General features: G+C 39.4%; 2 protein-coding genes across 2 annotated transcripts in view; one reads left to right on the top strand and one right to left on the bottom strand.

The window, feature by feature from the left end:
* CENPP (centromere protein P) overlaps positions 1 to 20,746 on the bottom strand; it is a 218,123-nt gene that overhangs the window by 163,117 nt on the left and 34,260 nt on the right. The gene's annotated exons all lie outside the window — the stretch shown is intronic.
* On the top strand, positions 230 to 20,491 carry OGN (osteoglycin). The gene is made up of 7 exons (XM_056127789.1): positions 230 to 361; positions 1,348 to 1,594; positions 5,816 to 5,909; positions 11,487 to 11,645; positions 14,490 to 14,692; positions 17,272 to 17,367; positions 20,276 to 20,491. Exons 2-7 carry the CDS (start codon positions 1,421 to 1,423, stop codon positions 20,444 to 20,446), a joined length of 897 nt encoding a protein of 298 aa, XP_055983764.1. The 5' UTR covers positions 230 to 361; positions 1,348 to 1,420; the 3' UTR covers positions 20,447 to 20,491.

Below are 20,746 nucleotides of genomic sequence, written 5' to 3'. Positions count from 1 at the left end.
CATGATTTCAGACCTATGATTTCAGCTTATAAATGAATCACTGAAATGCCGATGTTTAACATACAACATAAAAATAACAGCTTTCAGTGATTAGCAGAGGCGGGCTGAACATAGCAGTAACAAATACTTTTTTTAAGCACAATTCTCAAGCACAATACACTACTTTTCACCCTAGAGAAAGAATGTTGGCAAAGATCTCAACCACATGGAGAGTGCTTTTAAAGCTGCGGGGCCCTGAAATTCGATTCAGCAGTTGGAAATCAACCCCAGATTTCTTCACTCACCCTCCCACGGGGGGCCACAGCACAGGCATGGACGCCTGTTGAGGAAAACCACAAAGGGCATCTCAACAGCTAAAACGGTAGGCGATTTTCTTACGTATTATTCGAATTGTTGTTTGTTTAGATGTGACTCATCTAACAGTCTTAATAAAAAACATAAAGGCCATCTCTAAACAGCTAAATTATTTTTAAACAAGCATTTTGTGGACCATTGCATAATTTTTTATATTCATGCAAGCAATAGGGTGCCTCAACTCACAATACCTTATTAATTCTTCATTTGTAACCACTGGGATTTTTGGGGTTTTTTTTGACAAATTGGTATCTACAATGCAGCATCAGCAACTCTGGGTGATTTTGTTTTAACTTACTCCAGAAAAAACCTCAAGTTTGCACAACCAAAAAATTCCACTGTGCGTCTGAAAGATTCATTATATCCTCCAAATCTGTGCTTAAAGTTCTATTGTTTTTTGATTCTCCAGTACTAACTTTTATTTTCCTTAGAGCTCTAATCTTATAAACAATACTATGAATAGCATTACCACTGAGAAGCACAAAATTAAGAGAATTTACATTATGCCCTTTTTTCCATATTTCATAACATCTAAAAGAGTTTATGACTATTTTTTGGAATTGTTATAGTTGAAGTTTTAAAATTTGCCCTGGAACGTGTTTCTGTTCATACCAATATAAATCAAGAGTTCTTAAGAAATAACAAAGTAGAAATATGATATTTTTAACTCACATGAGACAGAATCTTAGGACTTGATTTTAACTATTTATACTGCAGGTATCTTAAGATTTCACAAGCCCTTAAGGACCACTTTCAAGACACCTCATTGTTAACAAGCTGAAATGATCAGCATTGCTTAGACCTTTGATAGAAATCAAACACTTTTCAAACTTCTTTTCAGAGTGTTTCGCTGATATAAAAAAAGGTTTAGCATCTAATTAAAGATCACCAAGGGTTAAATACTTGTTCTCTGGCCCTCACTGTGCATACCCTTGCCAAAAAGTCCTCTAAGCTTTTAAATATTGCTTCAATGGTCTGCGTTTTTATTTCCAGGGAAAAAGAGAGTATTGTCCCAGTCAGCAGGCCACTAGCTTAGTAACTTCCATTTACCTTGGTTTTTGCTAAAATGAAGACGCTGCACTCGACACTTCTCTTGTTACTGGTTGTGCCTCTGATAACACCAGCACCGCCAGCTCAGCACAACTCACGCATTATCTATGATTATGGAACAGCTAATTTTGAAGAGACCTTATTTAACCAAGAGTATGAGGAGAAATATGTGGATGGAAGAAATACTAAGGTAATGTATTTCTACTCATTTTAACTTCTAAAGTCGTTGCCCACTGAATTAAATGCATGCTTTTTTTTTTAATGAATGTGCTTGACAAGATAATGGGGACATAAAAAGCACTTTGAATAATTCGAGATAATTCACAACAGTTGTTTTTAAGAGTTTATTTTTAAAGTATGCATGCTTCCTAAATTGATAAACAGCATCTATGACAGCCAAATAAACAGTAGCTACAGAAATTCAAAAAATAAAATTTAAGGAAAACTAGATCCCTGAGCAGCGAGATTTATATGTAAGGCACTGTTACAAGATGTCCTATATTTACATATTACATTGCCTCAAAAATAAAATAGAAATGTATTTTAAGAGAAATAAAGATGGATTGCCAGCTTAAGGTTAATTACTTTGGGGAAATAATAAAAGGAAAGACATAAAAGAGTATCGGCTACTTTAGTATCTATAACATTTCACAATAACTTACAAAATAGGGGGTTTTCTTTTAAAATTCCAGTAATTTAAACTATCGATGTGCCATGTTTCTGTACTTACTGTTAACACACTGGGGTTGGCTTTCACACCTCACCTTTCACGATATTTGGGCTAAGTAATTACTTGTGGCTTTCTTAGCACGTGGAAATGATCAGAAAGAAAAGTTAATACAGCACGTAAGTATCTCCTGTTTGCCTACTGTGAGTCTCTCCCACATAAAAACACACTGCCAACCCGAAAAAGGCAGCAGAATAGATGAACAGTGTTGGTTGCTTCAGAAGTTTTCCACCATAAATTAAATGATAATTTTTTTAATGCTCTGCTGGAGATCAAACCCAGTGCCTCTCATGTGCAATGTACACACCCTACCACTGACACCGCTCCAGCAGAAGATGGCAGGACCTGAAAAATGACTACATCTAAGGGTTTCTTTTATTTCTTTAGTACACAATCAGCAAATATTAACACGGGTTTCTTCTAATGGAATTAGTTAATATGTTAGCATTAACTATGAAATATTAACATATTTCACCCAACAATATGACAAAAATTTATTAGAGCTTTTTTTAAAAGATCCATTATAACACTAAGTTATTGGCTCACATGGATTATTTTGTCAGTTAAAAGTACTTTCAGGGGCTGGAGCAACAGAGAGCGGGTAGGTGTTTGCACATGGCCAACCCAAGTTCAATCCCCAGCATCTGATAGACCACCCCAAGCATTGCCAGGAATAATTCCTGAGTGCAGAGCCAAGTGTCAGACCTCACTACTGCCAGCTGGAGCCCCCCAAATCCAAAGCAAACAAACAAAAAACCGCACTTTGCTTTTTTTAAAAAGAGAAAAATGAATAGTAGTTCCTCTTTTTACACTACTTTAGAACTCTATCCCCATATAAATTTAGGAACTCCGATGTTTATTGAATGGAATGGAATTCAATGTATAATTTGTATACTTGGAATACAAATGCTGAATGGAAGAGATATTCAACCACAATATCCACAGGAAAATAGAGGCTCAGGATAAATCAGAAGAAACAAGAATTAAAACTGAAGTGGAACATCCCTTTAAAGAAGTCCACATTACATACTTGATCTAGAGTATGAAAGAAAGAAAATAAAAGACCACATTTCTCAAGAATTAACACCCTAGAACAGTGGTCCAAGCAGGACGGTGAAGCTGGAGTAAAAAGGTGTCAATGGCCAAAGCTGAAGGATAGGAATTACATAAGTAAAAGGGTCACTTCGGAAGAAGCAGGTCACCTCAGGGCTTTCATATATGACAGGACTGGTGCTTCATTCCTGTCCATCTGTCCATGGCAGACTCCTTAATCAGAAACTCAGTTCAGATAATAACTATAATGAAGAATTAACAGGCACCTCTATATCCATATGAAAATATGGAGATAGAATACGGGTTCCGGTGGGTGTCTAGCATGCAGTCACCCCGGGCTCCATATCTGGCCCAGCATATGGTCTGCCAAGTACTGCCAGGAGGACCCCTGGGCTCAGGAGCAGGAGGATACCACAAGCACCACAGGGTGTGATGCCCAAACCAAAAAAAACTGATAAATAAAGAATTTAGATATTCTGGACAGTAAGACATTTGCCTTGTATGTTCCTGACTCTGGTTTGATAACCAGCACCACATATGGCCCCCCAAGCACAGTCAGGGCTCACTCCTAAGCACAGAGCCAGGAACAGCCCCTGTGCACCACTGGGTATGGGTTCTAAACGAAAAATCTTTAAAAAAAAATAGTAAGATAGCTCTGCTGCATAAAAGTAACAATAAGGGGCCAGAGACATAGTACAGAGGGAAGGATGTTTGCCTTGCACATGACCATGACGTGACACAGATTTGATCCTGATTTGATACCTAGCATCCCATATGGTCCCCGGAACACTGCCTGAAGTAAATCCTGAGTGCAGAGCCAGGAGTAAGCCCTAAGCATCACTGGGTGTGGCCCAAAACAAAAACAAAAAAGAACGATAGCAAGGTACTGTTTTCATTCTAGATTTCAACTCAAGAAAACCTTTATCCCAAGTAAGAAAATTTTCTCCTAGTTCCCATTTGGAATTTTAATGTGTTTAGCATTTAGTAAGCAGGAGGTCTCATTCTTTTACTCAAGGAGCTCATAATCTAAAATAACACAATATGAGACTGATAACCCAAAAACAGTAGAGACAAGGGCCAGGAATATTGGTTGAAAGCCTGCCTCATAGCTGAGGGAGAATGCAGCTGGAATAGAGAAGGATCACTAAGTCAATGATGGTTGGAGGGATAATTCGTCCAGGATGGGACATGTGTGCTGAAAGTAGAAAAAGGACCAAACGTGATAGCCTCTCAGTATCTGTACTGCAAACCATAATGCCCAAAAGTAGAGAGAGAGTATGGGGGAAATTGTCTGCCATAGAGCAGGAGGAAGGCTGGGATGGTGGGGGTGAGGGGTGGGGATACTGAGGACATTGATAGTGAAAAATGTGCACTGGTGGAGGGATGGGTGTTCGATCATTGTATGACTTAAACTCAAACATGAAAACTTTGTAACTACCTCATGGTGATTCAATTAAAAGAATATTTTTTAAAAATTTTTATTAGTGAAACACCATGAGGTACAGTTGTAGATTTACAAATTTTTGTGCTTGGGTTTTGATTATACAATGATCAAGTACCCGTCCCTCCACCAGTGCCCATTTTCCACCACCATGGATCCCAGTATCCCTCCCACACCCACATCCCAACCTGCCTCTGTGGCAGGGCATTCCCTTTTGTTCTCTCTCTCCTTTTGGGTGTTGTGGTCTGCAAAAGAGGCATTGAGTGGCAATCATGTTCGGTCCATAGTCTACTTTCAACATGTATCTCCCATCCTGGGAGGATCCTCCAAACACCCTTTATTTGGTGCTCCCTTCTCTATCTGAGCTGCCCTTTCCCCTAGAATGCCCGGCTGGCCTCTAAGCCATGGAGTAATCCTCCTGGTACTGATCTCGGCTATTCTTGGGTATTAATCTCCTATTTTGTTACTTTATGTCCGCCAGATGAATGCAATCTTTCTATGTCTATCCCTCTCTTTCTGACTCATTTCGCTTAGCATGATACTTTCCATGTGGTACCACTTGTATGTAAAATTCATGACTTATCTTTTCTAACAGCTACATAGTACTCCATTGTGTAGATGTACCAAAGTTTCTAAAAGAATTTTTTTAAAGGAGCTCATAATCTGGAGTGGATACAAGTTAAACAAATATTTACATTAGAATGTATTTATGTAATTAGTTTTAAGGCTACACCTGGCAGCAGCTACTCCAGGATTAGTGCTCAGGGAACATTATTTGTAGTACTTGGAGGATCATGTGGGGCTGAGAATCAAACCCAGGGTCTCAAATATGCAAGGCAAGTGATCTGCCACTGCCCCAGTACCTATAATATAAGAATGATAACATGGAACTGAATACAAAATCCTACTAGAGGGCTAGAAAGATAGTACGGGGGTTAAGGTGAGTGTCTTGCATACAGCTGACTCCCGTTTGATCCCTGGCATGGCATAAATGGCCCCTCAAACACCTGCAAGGGGTGATCCCTAAGCACAAATGATTGTGTTTCAAAAACAAAGCCAAAAAATCTTATGGAACATAAAGAAAACATAATTGTAACTATGAGAAGACAGATGTCTATAATTCCCCAGTTTTACAGTTCAAAAATTAAGTTTTATCATACATGATAGTAAAATTTTTATTTTTCCAATAGGAAAAAGAAACTATGATGATAACTGATGAGAAAAGTCTTCAATTACAAAAAGATGATAGCAGTATGCCATTAAACCCCAAGAAAGAAACTGATGGTAAGTGTGAAACTAAACTTTATTCCTTATAGTAACCCTGCCTCAAGTATAGAAAATCCAATATGGAATTTATCTTCAATGATATAGTCCAACAGACATATTGGGGCTGGGGGGTGCAATTTGCTGTCCCACCCTACGAGAAATATGAAATAGTAATATTCAAGATCAACCAGTTTTCTCCATGTTTAATCTCTACAAAGTATGTTTCTAATTATATGAAACCAATTCAAGAAATGGCTATTAAACAATAATACTATGTAGTGTATAAAAATAAGAGACATATTGTAATTCTTGCTTTCAAGAAATTCACAGGAGACAACCATATACATAAAAATAATGTACACATCAATTAAAATAATAAACATGATAAAATAATAAACAATAAAATCCCAATTAATAGTTCCTATTTGGTATTTTCTTGCTCTTTCATAGAATATCATTTCAGATGACAACATGAAAACCATAATATGCTAATTTCTACATTGCTACAATAAAACTAAAATGAAACAAATACAACTTTAAAAAAATGGAAAAACACAGTGAAAACAGACTTAAATGGAAAGACATGCTGAGCTTTTGGAATGGAATCATGGAATCATGCCCTCCCATTGTTCATCAATTTGCTCGAGCGGGCCCAGTAACATCTCCATTGTGAGACTTCTTGTTACTGTGTTTGGCATACTGAATACTCTTGGTAGCTTGCCAGGTTCTCCAAGAGGGGCGGAGGAATCGAACCCGGCTTGGCCGGGCTGGCTGCACGCAAGGCAAATGCCCTACCACTGTGTTATCACTCTAGCCTCTATGGCTGAGCTTTGGAGCGATAGCACAGCAGTAGGGCGTTTGCCTTGCACGCAGCCAACATGGCCGACCCGAGCTTTTGGAAATGATAATTTAATATCATAAAGGTGTCAGTTCTTCCTAAAATGAAAACAATAAGCTTATTTTAAAAATATATAACATACGTTCATGTGAAAAAGCAATCAAGCATGAATGGACAGAGGATAGTGACATATCTGAAGAAATCAGACACACTGTATGTTAGGACATACAGAAAAGACTATACTTTTTTTTTTAATTAAGGGTGATACTATGGGCTGGAGAAAGAATAGAGGGTAGAGGCTTTTGCCTTGTTTATAGCCAAGACTGGTTCAATTCCCAAGCACTAGTATATGGTTTCCCAGTACCACCAGGAGAGACCCCTGAGCACAAAGTCAAGAGTATAGCTAGCTCTACTCTCCTCCTCCCAAAAGTGTCATACTGGTATATAAATAGAATAAAAGTTTAGAAACACAAATACACATGGAGATTTAGTGAGATCAGCCTTAAATCGCTGAAGTAAAAACTACACAATACGCACACAACCAGGCAGGTAAGTGAAAAACACACTTACACTTAACACACTCAGAACTCTACCTTACTCATAAAAATAAGCTCCAGGTTAGGATATTAATGCAGAAGTAAAAGCTATGCAACACTAGGTGAGAACCTGAGCAAGGAAAGCCTCAAAATCCAGAGACAATAACAGAAAACATGGCTCATTTCTACGACATGACACAAAACATTTTGCTTGGTTTCATTTGCAGCCCACACCCAGCAGTGTGCAGGGCCAGAGCCACTTCTGTGCTCAGGGGTCGCTCCCAGTGGGCTGTGGGCAGTAGCCAGGCCTCCCCCATGCAAAGCACACGCTCAGCCTGTTGAAAGATCTTCCAGCCAGTGTGAAATTTTTTGTAGTAAAAACCATGAAGTCAAAGTCAAGTGAAAATAGAGAAAAATATTTGCACCATATATCAGTGATAAGAGCTAAGACTCTTTCACATAATGTGAAAACTCAAGAAAAACTGACAAAAAAAATTCAGTGGAAAACTAGGCAAAAGATATGAACAGACAATTCACGAAATAATATAAAGATAGCACAGCGGTAGGGTGTTTGCCTTGCGCGCTGCCAACCCAGCCAAGTCGGGTTTGATTCCTCCGCCCCCCTCAGAGAGCCGGGCAAGCTACCTAAGACTATCTCGCTCACATGGCAAAAGCCTGGCAATCTACCCGTGAAGTATCCAATATGCCAAACACAGTAACAAGTCTCAAAATGAAGACGTTACTGAGCCCGCTTGAGCAAATCGATGAACAACGGGAGGACAGTGACAGTGATAGTGACAATTCGTGAATGAAAAAAATGTTTATTAATTTTGGTTTGGGGCCATACCCAGCTGTGCTCAGGGCTTACTCCTGGCTCTATGCTCAGGAATAACTCCTGACAGTACTCAAGGGACCATGTGAGGTGCTGGCGATAGAACCCAGGTCAGCTGCATGCAAGGCAAATGCCTTTCCTGCTGTACTATTACTCTGACCCCTATAAAGATGAAAGTTAAATATGAACAAATGCTGAATCTCACACTGAGACAAGTAAATGGAATTTCCACTGAGGGTGCAAGATGTGGCTTATGTAGCATACAGCATAAGCTTCATGTTCCGGGTCCTGGGGTCAAACTCTGGCAAAGTGGTACTCCACCATTACCGTTTATATCTGATGCAAAATAAAAATTATTAATAATAAAATTAATTCTATTGATAGCATTTTAAACTCTTGACTACATTTAAGAGTGGCAATATACTAATAGATTTTATTGGTAGGATTGTAGTATATTAGATACATTCACTGCTGGTAGGAATGTAGATTGATACAATACTATTTTTTGATTGGGGGGATGGTGGTCCATATCCAGTGGTGCTCAGAAGCTAGTCCTGGCTCTATGCTCAGAAGTGACTCCTGATGGTGACTTTGGGAACTGATATGGTACCAGGGGTTGGAACCAGGATGAGCTGCATGTAAAGTAAGTGCCTTACTTCCTGTACTCTCTCTCTAGGACAGTACAACACTTTTTGATAAATATTTGCTAATATCTAACAGATATTCATTTGCTTTGTGAAATTGCCATCAATTTCTAGAATTTGGGGTCGGAGTGATAGTACAGCAGGTATGGCATTTGCCTTGCACATGGCCAACCCAAGTTTGATCCCCGGCATCCCATACAGGTCCCCCTGAGCACTGCCAGGAGTAATTCTTGAGGGAAGAGCCAGAAGTAACCCCTGAGCATCGCCAGGTGTGACCCAAAAAGCAAAAAAAAAAAACAAAATAAAATAAATTTTCTAGGAATTTATCCTAAAAATATAACTCAACAAGAAAGAAAATACATATGCTGATGAGAGTGGTTGCCTTGCAACCTGGCTAACATGGGTTCAATCCCCAGTACCACGTATGGTTCCCTGGGCCCCACTAGGAGTGATGCCTGAGCATAGTCAGGAGAAGCTCTAAGCAATGTCAGGTATGACTGAAAACAAACAAAATATGCAAAATCACTGAAGCACTGCTTGCAGGTGCAGGATACTGTAAACCATTAGACACAATTGAAGAGTACTTGAATATCTTACATTACATCCACAAGAGGGGAATTACACGTTTGTAAAAAATAAATGAGGAAGATCTCTGTAAACTAACATGAAGAGGTTTCCAAAATATATATTAAAAAAGTTGAAATGCTAAAGAGTACTGTATGATGCCTTTCACTAAAAAAGAGGATATTAGAGATTATGCATACTGCTACCTGTTTTTGTGAAAAGAAATAAAAATGAGTAACTAAAAAAACGAGAGATTATAGACGGAACCAAAGATACAAAGGAGATAGGAAATGTGTGTGTGTGGGGGGGGGGGGACAGGAAGGGCGAGAGAATTGCACTAGGTAGAATTATAAAAACGTTACAAGATTTCTTATAAAGTTCTGTCATGATGGTAGAATAAACACAAATACGATAGTGCTTTAATAAAAAAATTAATAAAAATTAAGTTATAAAATTTAATTTTTTAAAAAAAGGAACTTTACAGAATGAGAAACATAGGTGACACCTCAAACCAAATGGCCAGCCAGCCTCATAGAGTAGAACAGATGCAAAGCAACGAGGAAGCAGTATGACACCCACATGGCTCCTGCCCCAGATAAGGACTCTCAGACACACTCAGCTGAAAGACACCCTCCAAATACATGCCCTGAAAAATAAGGCTTTCTGTTTTTAATTTGAATTTTTTCAAGAGAAGAGAAAAACATACCAAAAAATAGAGAGTAGGGTATTCATCCTGGTGAAAGGAGATGAAAGCGGCATGACACGCAAATGCAGTGCGGAATAGAGGGTAGAGCAAGAGCTGACCTTGCTTGTGATTATTCTAATTTTGAAGTTAGTAGTCGGCTTACTTACCAGTGGTCACTAAGCTCAGAGGCTATCAGAAATATGCGGCTCATGCACCAAGTGATAAATTGGGCTCCTGCTTACCTGAACTCCTGCTTTGTGGAATTTTTTGGCATTCAAACGAGGATATATAACGATCAGCATTAAGTGATCACTGTTGAAATGAATAGATAATATAATACTGTGTAATACAGAATCTAAAATCAACTCTGGTGGCTCAACAGTTATGCCATAGACATGACCTATCAGGACCTATCTTTCATGTTGTCACCTGATGATCTATAAAATTCATTGTCAAATCAATAATAAAACTGGAGCAATAGCACAGCGGTAGGGCGTTTGCCTTGTGCGCGGCTGGCCTGGGCAAGCCAGGTTCGATTCCTCTGCCTCTCTCGGAGAGCCCGGCAAGCTACCGCTCGCACAGCAAAGCCTGGCAAGCTACCTGTGACATATTCGATATGCCAAACACAGTAACATCAAGTCTCACAATGGGGACGTTACTGGGCCTGTTTGAGCAAATCGATGAACAATGGGAGGACAGTGCTACAGACAGTGCTAATAAAACTCACAGGGCTGGAGCAAAAGCACAGCGGGTAGGGCATTTGCCTTGCACTCAGCCGACCCGGGTTCGATTTCCAGCATCCCATAGGGTCCCCCGAGCACCGCCAAGAGTAATTCCTGAGTGCATGAGCCAGGAGTAACCCCCGTGCATCGCAGGGTATGACCCCAAAAGAAATAAATAACTAAATAAAATAAAACTCACAACAGCAACAATTTTACCACTGGAAGTCAGATATTTTTTTGAAGGTCACTCCCAGTAATACACATGCCTGGTTTGGCGCTCAGGTCAGCAATGCAGTATTAGGCTATCATTTGGGTCCAGTGGTGCTGGGGGGCCACTAGGGCCAAGAAGAGCACTCTTACAGTGTGGAGGCCAAATGCTTTTCAGCTACTAGTTATCGTTTAATTTTGTACCATGCAATTTGCTGTGACATGGGGGGAACCTAAAAGTTATAAAACTGAGTGTCATCAGTTGGAAGGAGAGGAATGGATGTGCAATAATCTCTCTCATCTGTAGGACTTAAAGATACACAGCAAGGTAGGAACAAAGATTAAAGGCAACCGGACTGATCAAGAGAACTGAGTTGAGGAGGAATGTGTAAAAGAGAGGGACACTGGGGCTTTTGGGGAAGGAAGGTGGGTGCACTGATAACGGGTGTGACGTTGGATTATGGATACAGGAAACCATCACTATTAGTGTTGTCACAGTACCTCAATAATTAAGAAAAAAAGTGTGTGTATTGTGTATATAAAATTTAATTTTGTTTCCAAATTTAGAAATGCCCACATGCCTATTGTGTGTTTGCCTAAGTGGCTCTGTATATTGTGAAGAGATTGATATTGATGCTGTACCACCCTTGCCAAAGGAATCAGCCTATCTTTATGCACGGTTCAACAAAATTAAGAAACTGACTGCCAAAGATTTCGCAGATATACGTAAGTAAATACTAACTAATATAAAAGTATTAATTTATGTTAGTACTTCACTCACAGAAACACACGCTTCCAGGTATTAGTGCCATATCGTATCTAAGGTAGTCACTGCTGGGATATTTATTGTCCACCAACTTTACAGAAATTCACGATCATTCTTCTATACTGGTCATTTTGTTGTCTTATGTTGACAGCCTAACAGAAAAGCAACGAGGTCTCGCAGTCCTGATACTTCAAGGCCATTTGAAGTCGTTGGTCAGGTGCACAATACAACTTAGATGCTTTGCGAAGCAAGTGCTTCATTTTCTACATTCATTATACAATACAGAAACTGCTCTTCTTCACTCTGCTCATAGGTCTTTTGCCCCTATATTTGCTATTGTGAACTTTTTGTATCTCAGATTTTATTGAGATACCAAAGTTTACAATAATCATTAATTCTATTGTTTTATGCTTACAGAGCTGTTACACCATGCCAACCACAATACTAGATTTCTCCTCCTTTGTCTCAAAGACCTCTCCCCTTTGTCCTCCTTACTATCCTCAGTTCACAGGCCTAATGACCATTAATCAGGGTTCATAAACATGGAAACATATTAAAACAATCTGGGAAAGTTTTTTTTAACTTTGTTTGGCTTTTGGGCACATCCAACAACGCTAAAGAGGTTACTGCTGACTCTTGTGTTCAGGGGTCACTCCTGATGGTGCATGGGGGACCATATGGTATAACGTGGACGAAACCCAGGTCAGTTGTGTGCAAGGCAAATGCCCTATCAGCTATGCTAACACTCCAGACCCCTGGTAAAGTATTTTTAAAATCCTTATTATACCAGGCCCTCATGCATATGGTTCTAAGTTAGGTCAGGGAAGAAGTCTATGCATTGGCATTAAACATCAGCAAGCTTCTCAGATGAGCTGAATATGAAACTCTTTTAATAACAGAAGTGTTTAATTCCTTCCAGGTCATCAACAAGCTATGGCACTGGATTTCCTATCAATCTACAATAGTAAGCCACAAGGGTGAAGCACAAGCATACCAAAATCTCCTTCAGTGCCTAGTCCCAGTTGTTGGGTCACCAATCTCTTATAAAATTTCTAGGTTCCTATGATGTCCAGTGCTTCTAAAGATTAGAAAATTTCACTCTAACTGGAATCATGCTGCCACTGGAAGCTTCCAATTTATTGAAATACAATTGTTCCTCATATTGGTTTCCAACTTTTCAAACTCCCCTACTTGTGAATATCTATTTGTAACCCCCAGATTAAAACAGCACTTTTGCACTCATTCTGAGACATGGACAGTGGCCAGAAATTTGAGTTGCTAGTTGAGGTGGTACAAGGTGACACCCTGCCCTTTGATTCAGCTTTTCCTCTTCATTCTAGTCAACAGCACATATTTCACATCTTGTGCTATTTGTTACTTTTGCTTTTTCTCTTTTAACTCTTGCTTCAACACAGTGGTGATGTGCTGTTTAGAACTTCTAAGTGCAAAATGATGGTATTTGCCTTAAAGAGAAAATGCATGTGTTAGGAGCTGAGGATGCTGATCAGCAGTACAGCACTTGATCTGCATATGTGAGGACCTGGGTTTGAGTCCCGGTACCAAAACAAGAAAACCCCAAATCAAAAAGACAGTGTTAGGTTAATCTTCAAGTATAAACTAAAATAATACTGGTTGTGAGTTTAATATGAATGCAAAAGTGCCTATAGAAAGAAATTACGAAGGCTAGAATGACAGTACAGAAGGTAGGATGTTTACCTTGCACAGAACTGACCTGGGTTCGATCCCTGGCATTCCATATGATCCCCTGAAAACTACCAGGTGTGACCTCTGAACACTGCCAGGTGTGACCTTGGCCCCCCCACACAAACAAAAAAAATAAATAAATAAAAATAAATAAAGTATAGAAGAGAAAAGAAAAGAAAGAAATTTCAAGGGGTCAGAGAGATAGTACAGTGTACAGGACACTTGTCTTGCATACAGCCAATCTGGGTCCTATACTGGGCACCCTATATAGACTCCCAGCCCTTTCAGGAATGTTTTCTGAGTGCAGAGCCAGGAGTAAGCCCTGCGCACAGTTGGGTGTGGTCCCCAAACCAAAAATCAAACAAAGCAAGAAAAAAAAGGAAAAAAAAACCCTCTTCTAACTATATTAAAAACAAAGATCCAGAAACATATGGAATAAATCCTGTGAAGCATAAAATATTTAAACTAAAATAAATACACATGAAATTATGGTTGATTGGTTGATAAGAAATGTGTAACCCTGTAATTCCTCCAGAATCACTGGTTCTATATTCACTAATTCAATGTCTGTGGTGACTTCACATAAATATATATATATATATATATATATATGAAACAACCTTGAATAATGAGAAGTATCTACTTTCTAATCACCCCAGACACACCAAAGCGCATGCAAACATACACACAAGCTACTAAGTGATTAAAATAACACACTCACAATCACAATGCAAGATGTTGATAAAAAACCTAAAAATATTTACCTGGCTCTATTTAATCAAATGTAATCTTTATTTTTCTACAAGGATTCTCTTAACATGTCTGAATATCATGAAAATTTAAACAGGGAAGGATGGAAGACCTATCCCAACTTTAAGCTTCTTTTTAAACCTGGCATTCTAGGTCCCTGAAAAAGGCCATCTGGGCCCAACCAGATTAAAAGTTCAACATTCACTCAACAAAGCTAAACAAATCATTAGTTAGAGGCACTCCTAGGGACTGAAAATAAAAGGTGCTTGTAAGACCTGTTAAATGCTTTTTTCTTCAATCCACACAAGTGTGGTTTTAAATTCAAATGACTTGTATATTCTTCCTTCAAGCTAACTTAAGAAGAATGGATTTTACGGGAAACCTGATTGAAGATATAGAAGACAATACTTTCTCACAACTTGCTCTCTTAGAAGAACTGACACTAGCTGAAAACCTACTATTGAGACTTCCAGTTCTTCCTCCCAAGCTTACTTTATTTAACGCAAAGTACAACAGAATCGAAAGTAAAGGGATCAAAGCAAACACATTCAAAGTAAGTATTTCAAGGTAGGATTCAATAGAATATCAGAGGTAGATGGCTAATGAGTTAGAGAGAGAGAGAGAGAGAGAGAGAGAGAGAGAGAGAGAGAGAGAGAGAGAGGCTGGAGCTGCAGTCGTGTCATCAAGTGCAAGCTTTTATGTAAGACCCAGAGTCCTTCACATGTATGAGACCCAGAAACCCTTCACTAGCACTCCACCCTCTCACACCAAAAGAAGAAATTCTGGTCTAGAACTGCATGCTTTCAAACCATTTCACTTAAACGTTAGGTAAGCAGAACAGCCACATTCTAGGCTCATGAGTCTGAGTTACGCCTGTACCTCACTTACGAGACACTTTATCCTACCTCAGAGGGTCACATGGAGTAATCATTTTCAACTGTTAAACAGTTACACATACAAACCTAGTTTACACCCTTGTGGCACCAGGAGTCTACATAACTTCAAAATGGGACGTTTCCTGTGTATCTTTTCCTTATAACAATAATTACAGATACAGGAATTAAAAACTCTAAAAGATAAATGCTATATCTCACTCTTAATATTGAAAAGCACTAAAAAATTCTACGGGAAGACTTAGTTTTAAATTCCATGAAGGCACTAATATAAAATTCTATGTAGCTAAATGAAAATAAATTTTTTTTGCTTTTGTCTTTTTGGTAGGAGGGAGATGCTCCCCAGCAGTTCGGGAGGACCAGGGGTTCCTCCCCATGATTCTCTGCCAACTGAGCTGGAGGTTCAATGCTGGGACCTGCAGTTGAGTTGCTGCTCGGGGAAATGTGCTGTCAGGGATTGAAGCAGGGTTGGCCACATGCAAGGCAAACACCTTATCCATGGTACTATAACTCTCGTCCTGAAATGAATTTCTTAATTTAGTAACTCAAAGAAATATTATGTAAATGGGAAGGTGATTGGCTTAGATCTAGTAGTATGGTTGTCAAAATTCATGAACAGAGAAGTGAATACCTCAGTCCAGGACTGTCATAGCTCTGATACATGTACTTCCAGATCTGGAAGGAATCCCACGTCAATGGGATGAAACCCTCATGCCACTAGTCACAAACTATCTCATTCAATAAGAATTTGTGGCTTTAAATAATCTCAATAGAGGTGCTTAAATTCTCAAATACTTATTATCACAAAACCAGTCACACAAAAGTCTACAGATAATCTATTCAGAATATATCAAAGATTTTACCTCTTTTTCCCCCTTTTCCCCAGTATTTAACAAATTCTTTTTCAACTTCATGATACATTGTAGAGCACATCAGAGTGCCACACAAGTCAAGTCACTCAAAAATGACTTTTAAGAGCTGAATTCAAGAGGCTGGAGAGAGTTCAGTCCTTGCCCATGGCCAACAAGGGCTGAGGGCAGGCATCATATATGATTCCCTGAGGCCAACCAGGAGTGATCTCTGAGTGCAGGACAGAAGTAAATCTTGAGTATGTATAGGAGTGGTTCAAAAAGCAAAACTAAACTAAAAATTTGGACTCAGGGTCAGGGAAACAGCATAAAGGGATGGATCATCACTGGGAGTGACCTCTCAAGCCCATGAGCTTGGAGTAACCCTTGAGCACTGCTAGGTAAGTCCATGTCCTACAAGCCCCTAAATAAAAATAAAAGATATATATATATATTTAAAACAAACTCAAACACCTGTAATTTTAAGATAATTGATGTCAGTTAGCTTTTGAAAAACTGGCATGTTCAAAACCAACAGAAGCTAACCAACATTTTACAAAAGCAACATCTAAAAACACTGTATAGAGGGGATTTAGTACAGAAAAAATAAACCCAGCTGCTTTGTGATAGACTTAGAATATTAATATTTAGAGTCAAGAATGTTTTGGCCTATTTTAATAAAGCTCTTAACTCTGTGTCTGCAACGCAGAATAACTTTTTTTTTTTTTTTTTTTTTTTTTGCTTTTTGGGTCACACCCGGCAATGCACAGGAGTTTCTCCTGGCTCTGTGCTCAGGAATTACCCCTGGCGGTGCTCAGGGGACCATATGGGATGCTGGGAATCGAACCTGTGTCAGCCATGTTGGCCGCGTGCAAGGCAAACGCCCTACCCGCTTTGCTATTGCTCCAGCCCCAGAATAACTTTTTATAGCTCTAAGAAAGTACAACTAAGCTTCATTTAGGGCATTCTGCCTTGAAAAGATTCTATGTCATATTTAGCTAAATAGTAAAGAAATTGCTTTGAGAAGCATCTTTTTAATGAACATGCACATTTCGTAGAAGTACTCATTCTGTAAGAAACTGGTGGGGCTGACAGAAAGTTTTGAGGGTCCAATAGATGTTATGGCATTTTTAGGGTTCAAATTTAACCCAGTACATAGACTGGCCTCAAAAGCTCTTGCAAAATAAGTCTCAGAAGCTGGCACAGAGCTGAGGCAGATGAGTTGATAGATTTGTGGGTTAGCAGAGTTCAGACCAAAATATACAACTTATCAGATGTCTTTACGATCTATTTATACATTTGTAGACATTTGTGTATAAGTAACTTGAATCCTGTGAGGAAAAAATGCACAGACTTCAACAGTTCTCAAGCGAAATGTTTTCTCCTGACAGAAACTGAATAACCTCTCCTACCTCTACTTGGACCACAATGACCTAGAGTCTGTACCTCCTAATTTACCAGAAAGTCTTCGTGTGATTCATCTTCAGGTATGATTGCTCCTTTCGCAATAACTTTCATTTAGATGATCTAAGAGACAATCTTATTTTTTCTTTTTAATTACAGTAAAGGTGGTTTTCGATGTGCTTTTGACATACAATGCTACAATGCTCACCATCCAGTACCAATCATCACTCCACACTGCTCGCAGGCACCATCCTGTTCACTACCACTTTCCCAGCCTGCTCCCTACCATCTGTTAGAGCCTCTTCTGACTCATTAGAAAACCCATTACTCAGATGCAAATTTAGGTTTAACTGTAAATGTGTATCAGTAGTTGGTACTAGCCCAATGTTGCCCTGAGGTCGGGACTCTGTTAAGAACACTAGCAGCACCAGGGGTGAGGACTGCTCTGAGGTGGGATTTGTTCCCTGTAACCATAGGACATTCGGCTTATTAATCTGACAATATGATTTGAAGTCGTGCAATAGTAAAATCTCTCATTTATAGTTCATTCTCCAAATAGCTAGAAAAGTTGCTTTAAGAGTTTTTTTTTTTTTCTCAGCTGACTTTATGGTCCAACATCAACTAAAAAGGAAAAATGGGCACTGGTGGAGGGATGGGTATTTGATCATTGTATAATTGAAACCCAAGCCCAAAATTTGTAAGTCTACAACTGTACCTCATGGTGTCTCACTAATAAATTTTTTTTTTAAAAATCCATCTCTCAGTATCACAAGAATTCTCATGCTCTGACTTACATAAAAGAGTACCTAAGGGCTGGAGAAATAGTACAGTAGGTAAGGTGATTGTCTTGCATATGCCCAACCCAGGTTCAACCCCTGGCATCCCGTAAGAGTCCCCAAGTATTGTCAGGAGTAATTCCTGAGTGCAGAGCCAAGAGTGAATGAATCCTGAGTATCACCAGATTTGATCCAAAAGCTAAAAATAAGTAAATAAGGAAGTCAGTGACTTTTTGAGTGGACACTGAAACAGTACAGCAGGGAGAGCATTTTCAGGTGTGGCCCCAAAGCCAATAAAATAAAACAGATAATAAAAAGTATACTTTTTCTAGCTTATTTAATCTTATATAATCTTATTTATATAAGAACTTCTGGGCCGGAGCGATAGCACAGCGGGTAGGGTGTTTGCCTTGCATGCGGCTGACCCGGGTTCGATCCCTGGCATCCCAGGTGGTCCCCCCAAGCACCACCAGGAGTAATTCATGAGTGCAAAGCCAGGAGTAACCCCTGAGCATTACTGGGTGTGACCCAAAAAAGAAAAAGAAATAAATAAAATAAATTGGCTTCTAAAAAAAGAACTTCTATGTGATATTACTAAGTAGTAACATGAATAGCCGGTTGAGACCTGGAGCCATAGAACAGTAGTTAAGGTGTTTTCCTTATATGAATGGCCTGTTTTTTCAAGTAACACTGTAGATTTAAAAAGGGCTCATTTCCACAGAAATGACTTTATTACCACTATGCACATTATATACAATATTAAAAGGTTAGTGCGGGTGAGTTCTAGTGGCTGAAAACTCCAGACCTTCTCAGAGGTGGGATGGGCAGCCTCTCCCCATCTTCTTGTACTTCTAGAAGTCCTGGCAGCCAAGCCCACAATCCACTACCAGGTAAGTTCATCTACTGGCATTGTTCAAGAGACTCATAAATAAATTTCAAAAGAGATCACTGAGCCTCAAAAATTTCTCGGACATCCATTGCTAGCTGAGACCTCTGGGGTGCTCTCAGATGGAGGCAGGCAAGTTCCCACTTAAACAAACTACACCCCAAAGCCACCTCCTAGTTAATAATTTAACTGAGGGCTGGAGCGATAGCACAGTGGGGAGGGCGTTTTCCTTGCATGTAGCTGACCCAGGTTCAATTCCCAGCATCCCATATGGCCCCCCGGCCACCGCCAGGGATAATTCCCGAGTTGCATGAGCCAGGAGTAACCCCTGTGCATTGCCAGGTGTGACCCAAAAAGCAAAAAAAAAAAAAACCCAAAAAACAAAAAAAAATAAATGTGCATGTTTAAAAAAGAATTTAACTGCACTGAACTGCCCAACTAAGAATTATGGATTTTCAATACAAAAAAGAATCTTGGAACTGAGCAGCTCGCTGCAGAGATGCCTCGGAACAGGCTGAGTTCACTGGGCTATTCCAGACGGGAGCAGGTGCTGTCCCTCCACCTGCCTCCCAGGAATCCTGGTGGCCGCCATCTTCCAGAACCCAATGAGAAGCCCAGGTACGGCTGGGCAAATGCCAGGCCCTATGAGATAAGGAATGAATTAGTCCCCCATGAGATTACTCCCACAAACTGCTCCCAGCTACTATTTAAGCTCCTTAACAGTCATTATCCAGGAACATACAAAAGAATCTAGGAACTGAGCAGTTCACTGCAGAGATCTCTTCATACCTTAATTATTTAAAATTTTGGAATTCCAGGAGTGCGTGGCTGCTCTTGCTGGATGTCATATAACAAACATAGAAACCAATCTTCACTAACAAAAACATTAACACAGAAAGCTAACTTGCAACAACAGCTTATTGTAAACTCTGAGATACGAACTTAATGTCCCCAATGTGAGATACGACAGTTTTCATAAATTTTCCTCTGTGGGAACATTCCTTAACCATTCTATTAGCCATTTAGTGGTACAACAAGCAATATAAAATAAATTATTGTCAGCCTGCTACAGGGGCAGGATTGAGAAGTGATTGGGGAAAATGGAGACAATGGTGGAGGGAAGGTGACTGTGGTGGTGGGATTAGTGTTGGAATATTGAATGCCTGCAACAAATCATCATGAACAATTCTGTAAACCATGGTGTTTAAATAAAGTAGAAGGAAAAAAATAGAAAGTTAGTGTGGGGACAAAATATTCTGAAAGATATCTTTAGATAACACAGAAAGATAATTTAATATCTCTGAACCATTTTTCTCTTTTATTTTCCAGTTTAATGACATAACTTCAATTACAGATGATACATTCTGCAAGGCTAATGACACTCGCTATATCCGGGATCGCATTGAAGAGATACGTCTGGAAGGCAACCCCATCGCCCTCGGAAAGCACCCCAACAGTTTTATCTGCTTAAAAAGATTGCCCATAGGGTCATACTTTTAACTACTATCAATGCAACATAAAAAGATAAAACTTATACACACTTATAACCAGTTTCAACAATATCTAAAGCATAGATAGTTCTTTTTTCTTTTTTTTATTTCTTCTTTTTTTTTTTTTTATCAGTGGAACACCACGAGGTACAGTTATAGACTTACAAATTTTTGTGCTTGGGTTTCAGTTATACAATGATCAAGTACCCATCCTTCCACCAGCACCCATCCTCCACCACCACGGGTCCCAGTATCCCTCCCACCCCCCATTCCCCCCATCCCACCTTGCCTCTGTGGCAGGGCATTCCCC

Source organism: Sorex fumeus, unplaced genomic scaffold (assembly GCF_029834395.1).
Source record: "Sorex fumeus unplaced genomic scaffold, SorFum_2.1 ptg000063l, whole genome shotgun sequence".
Classification (NCBI taxonomy): domain Eukaryota; kingdom Metazoa; phylum Chordata; class Mammalia; order Eulipotyphla; family Soricidae; genus Sorex; species Sorex fumeus.
This window is presented reverse-complemented; position numbering and strand designations above follow the sequence as displayed.

What these genes read in the sequence shown, in the direction of transcription:
- OGN (XM_056127789.1), top strand. Translation starts at nt 1,421, where the DNA reads ATGAAGACGCTGCACTCGACACTTCTCTTGTTACTGGTTGTGCCTCTG. An exon ending in CCCCAAGAAAGAAACTGATG is followed by an intron (nt 5,910 to 11,486) that starts GTAAGTGTGAAA and finishes TTCCAAATTTAG; the next exon opens with AAATGCCCACATGCCTATTG. An exon ending in TTCGTGTGATTCATCTTCAG is followed by an intron (nt 17,368 to 20,275) that starts GTATGATTGCTC and finishes TTTATTTTCCAG; the next exon opens with TTTAATGACATAACTTCAAT.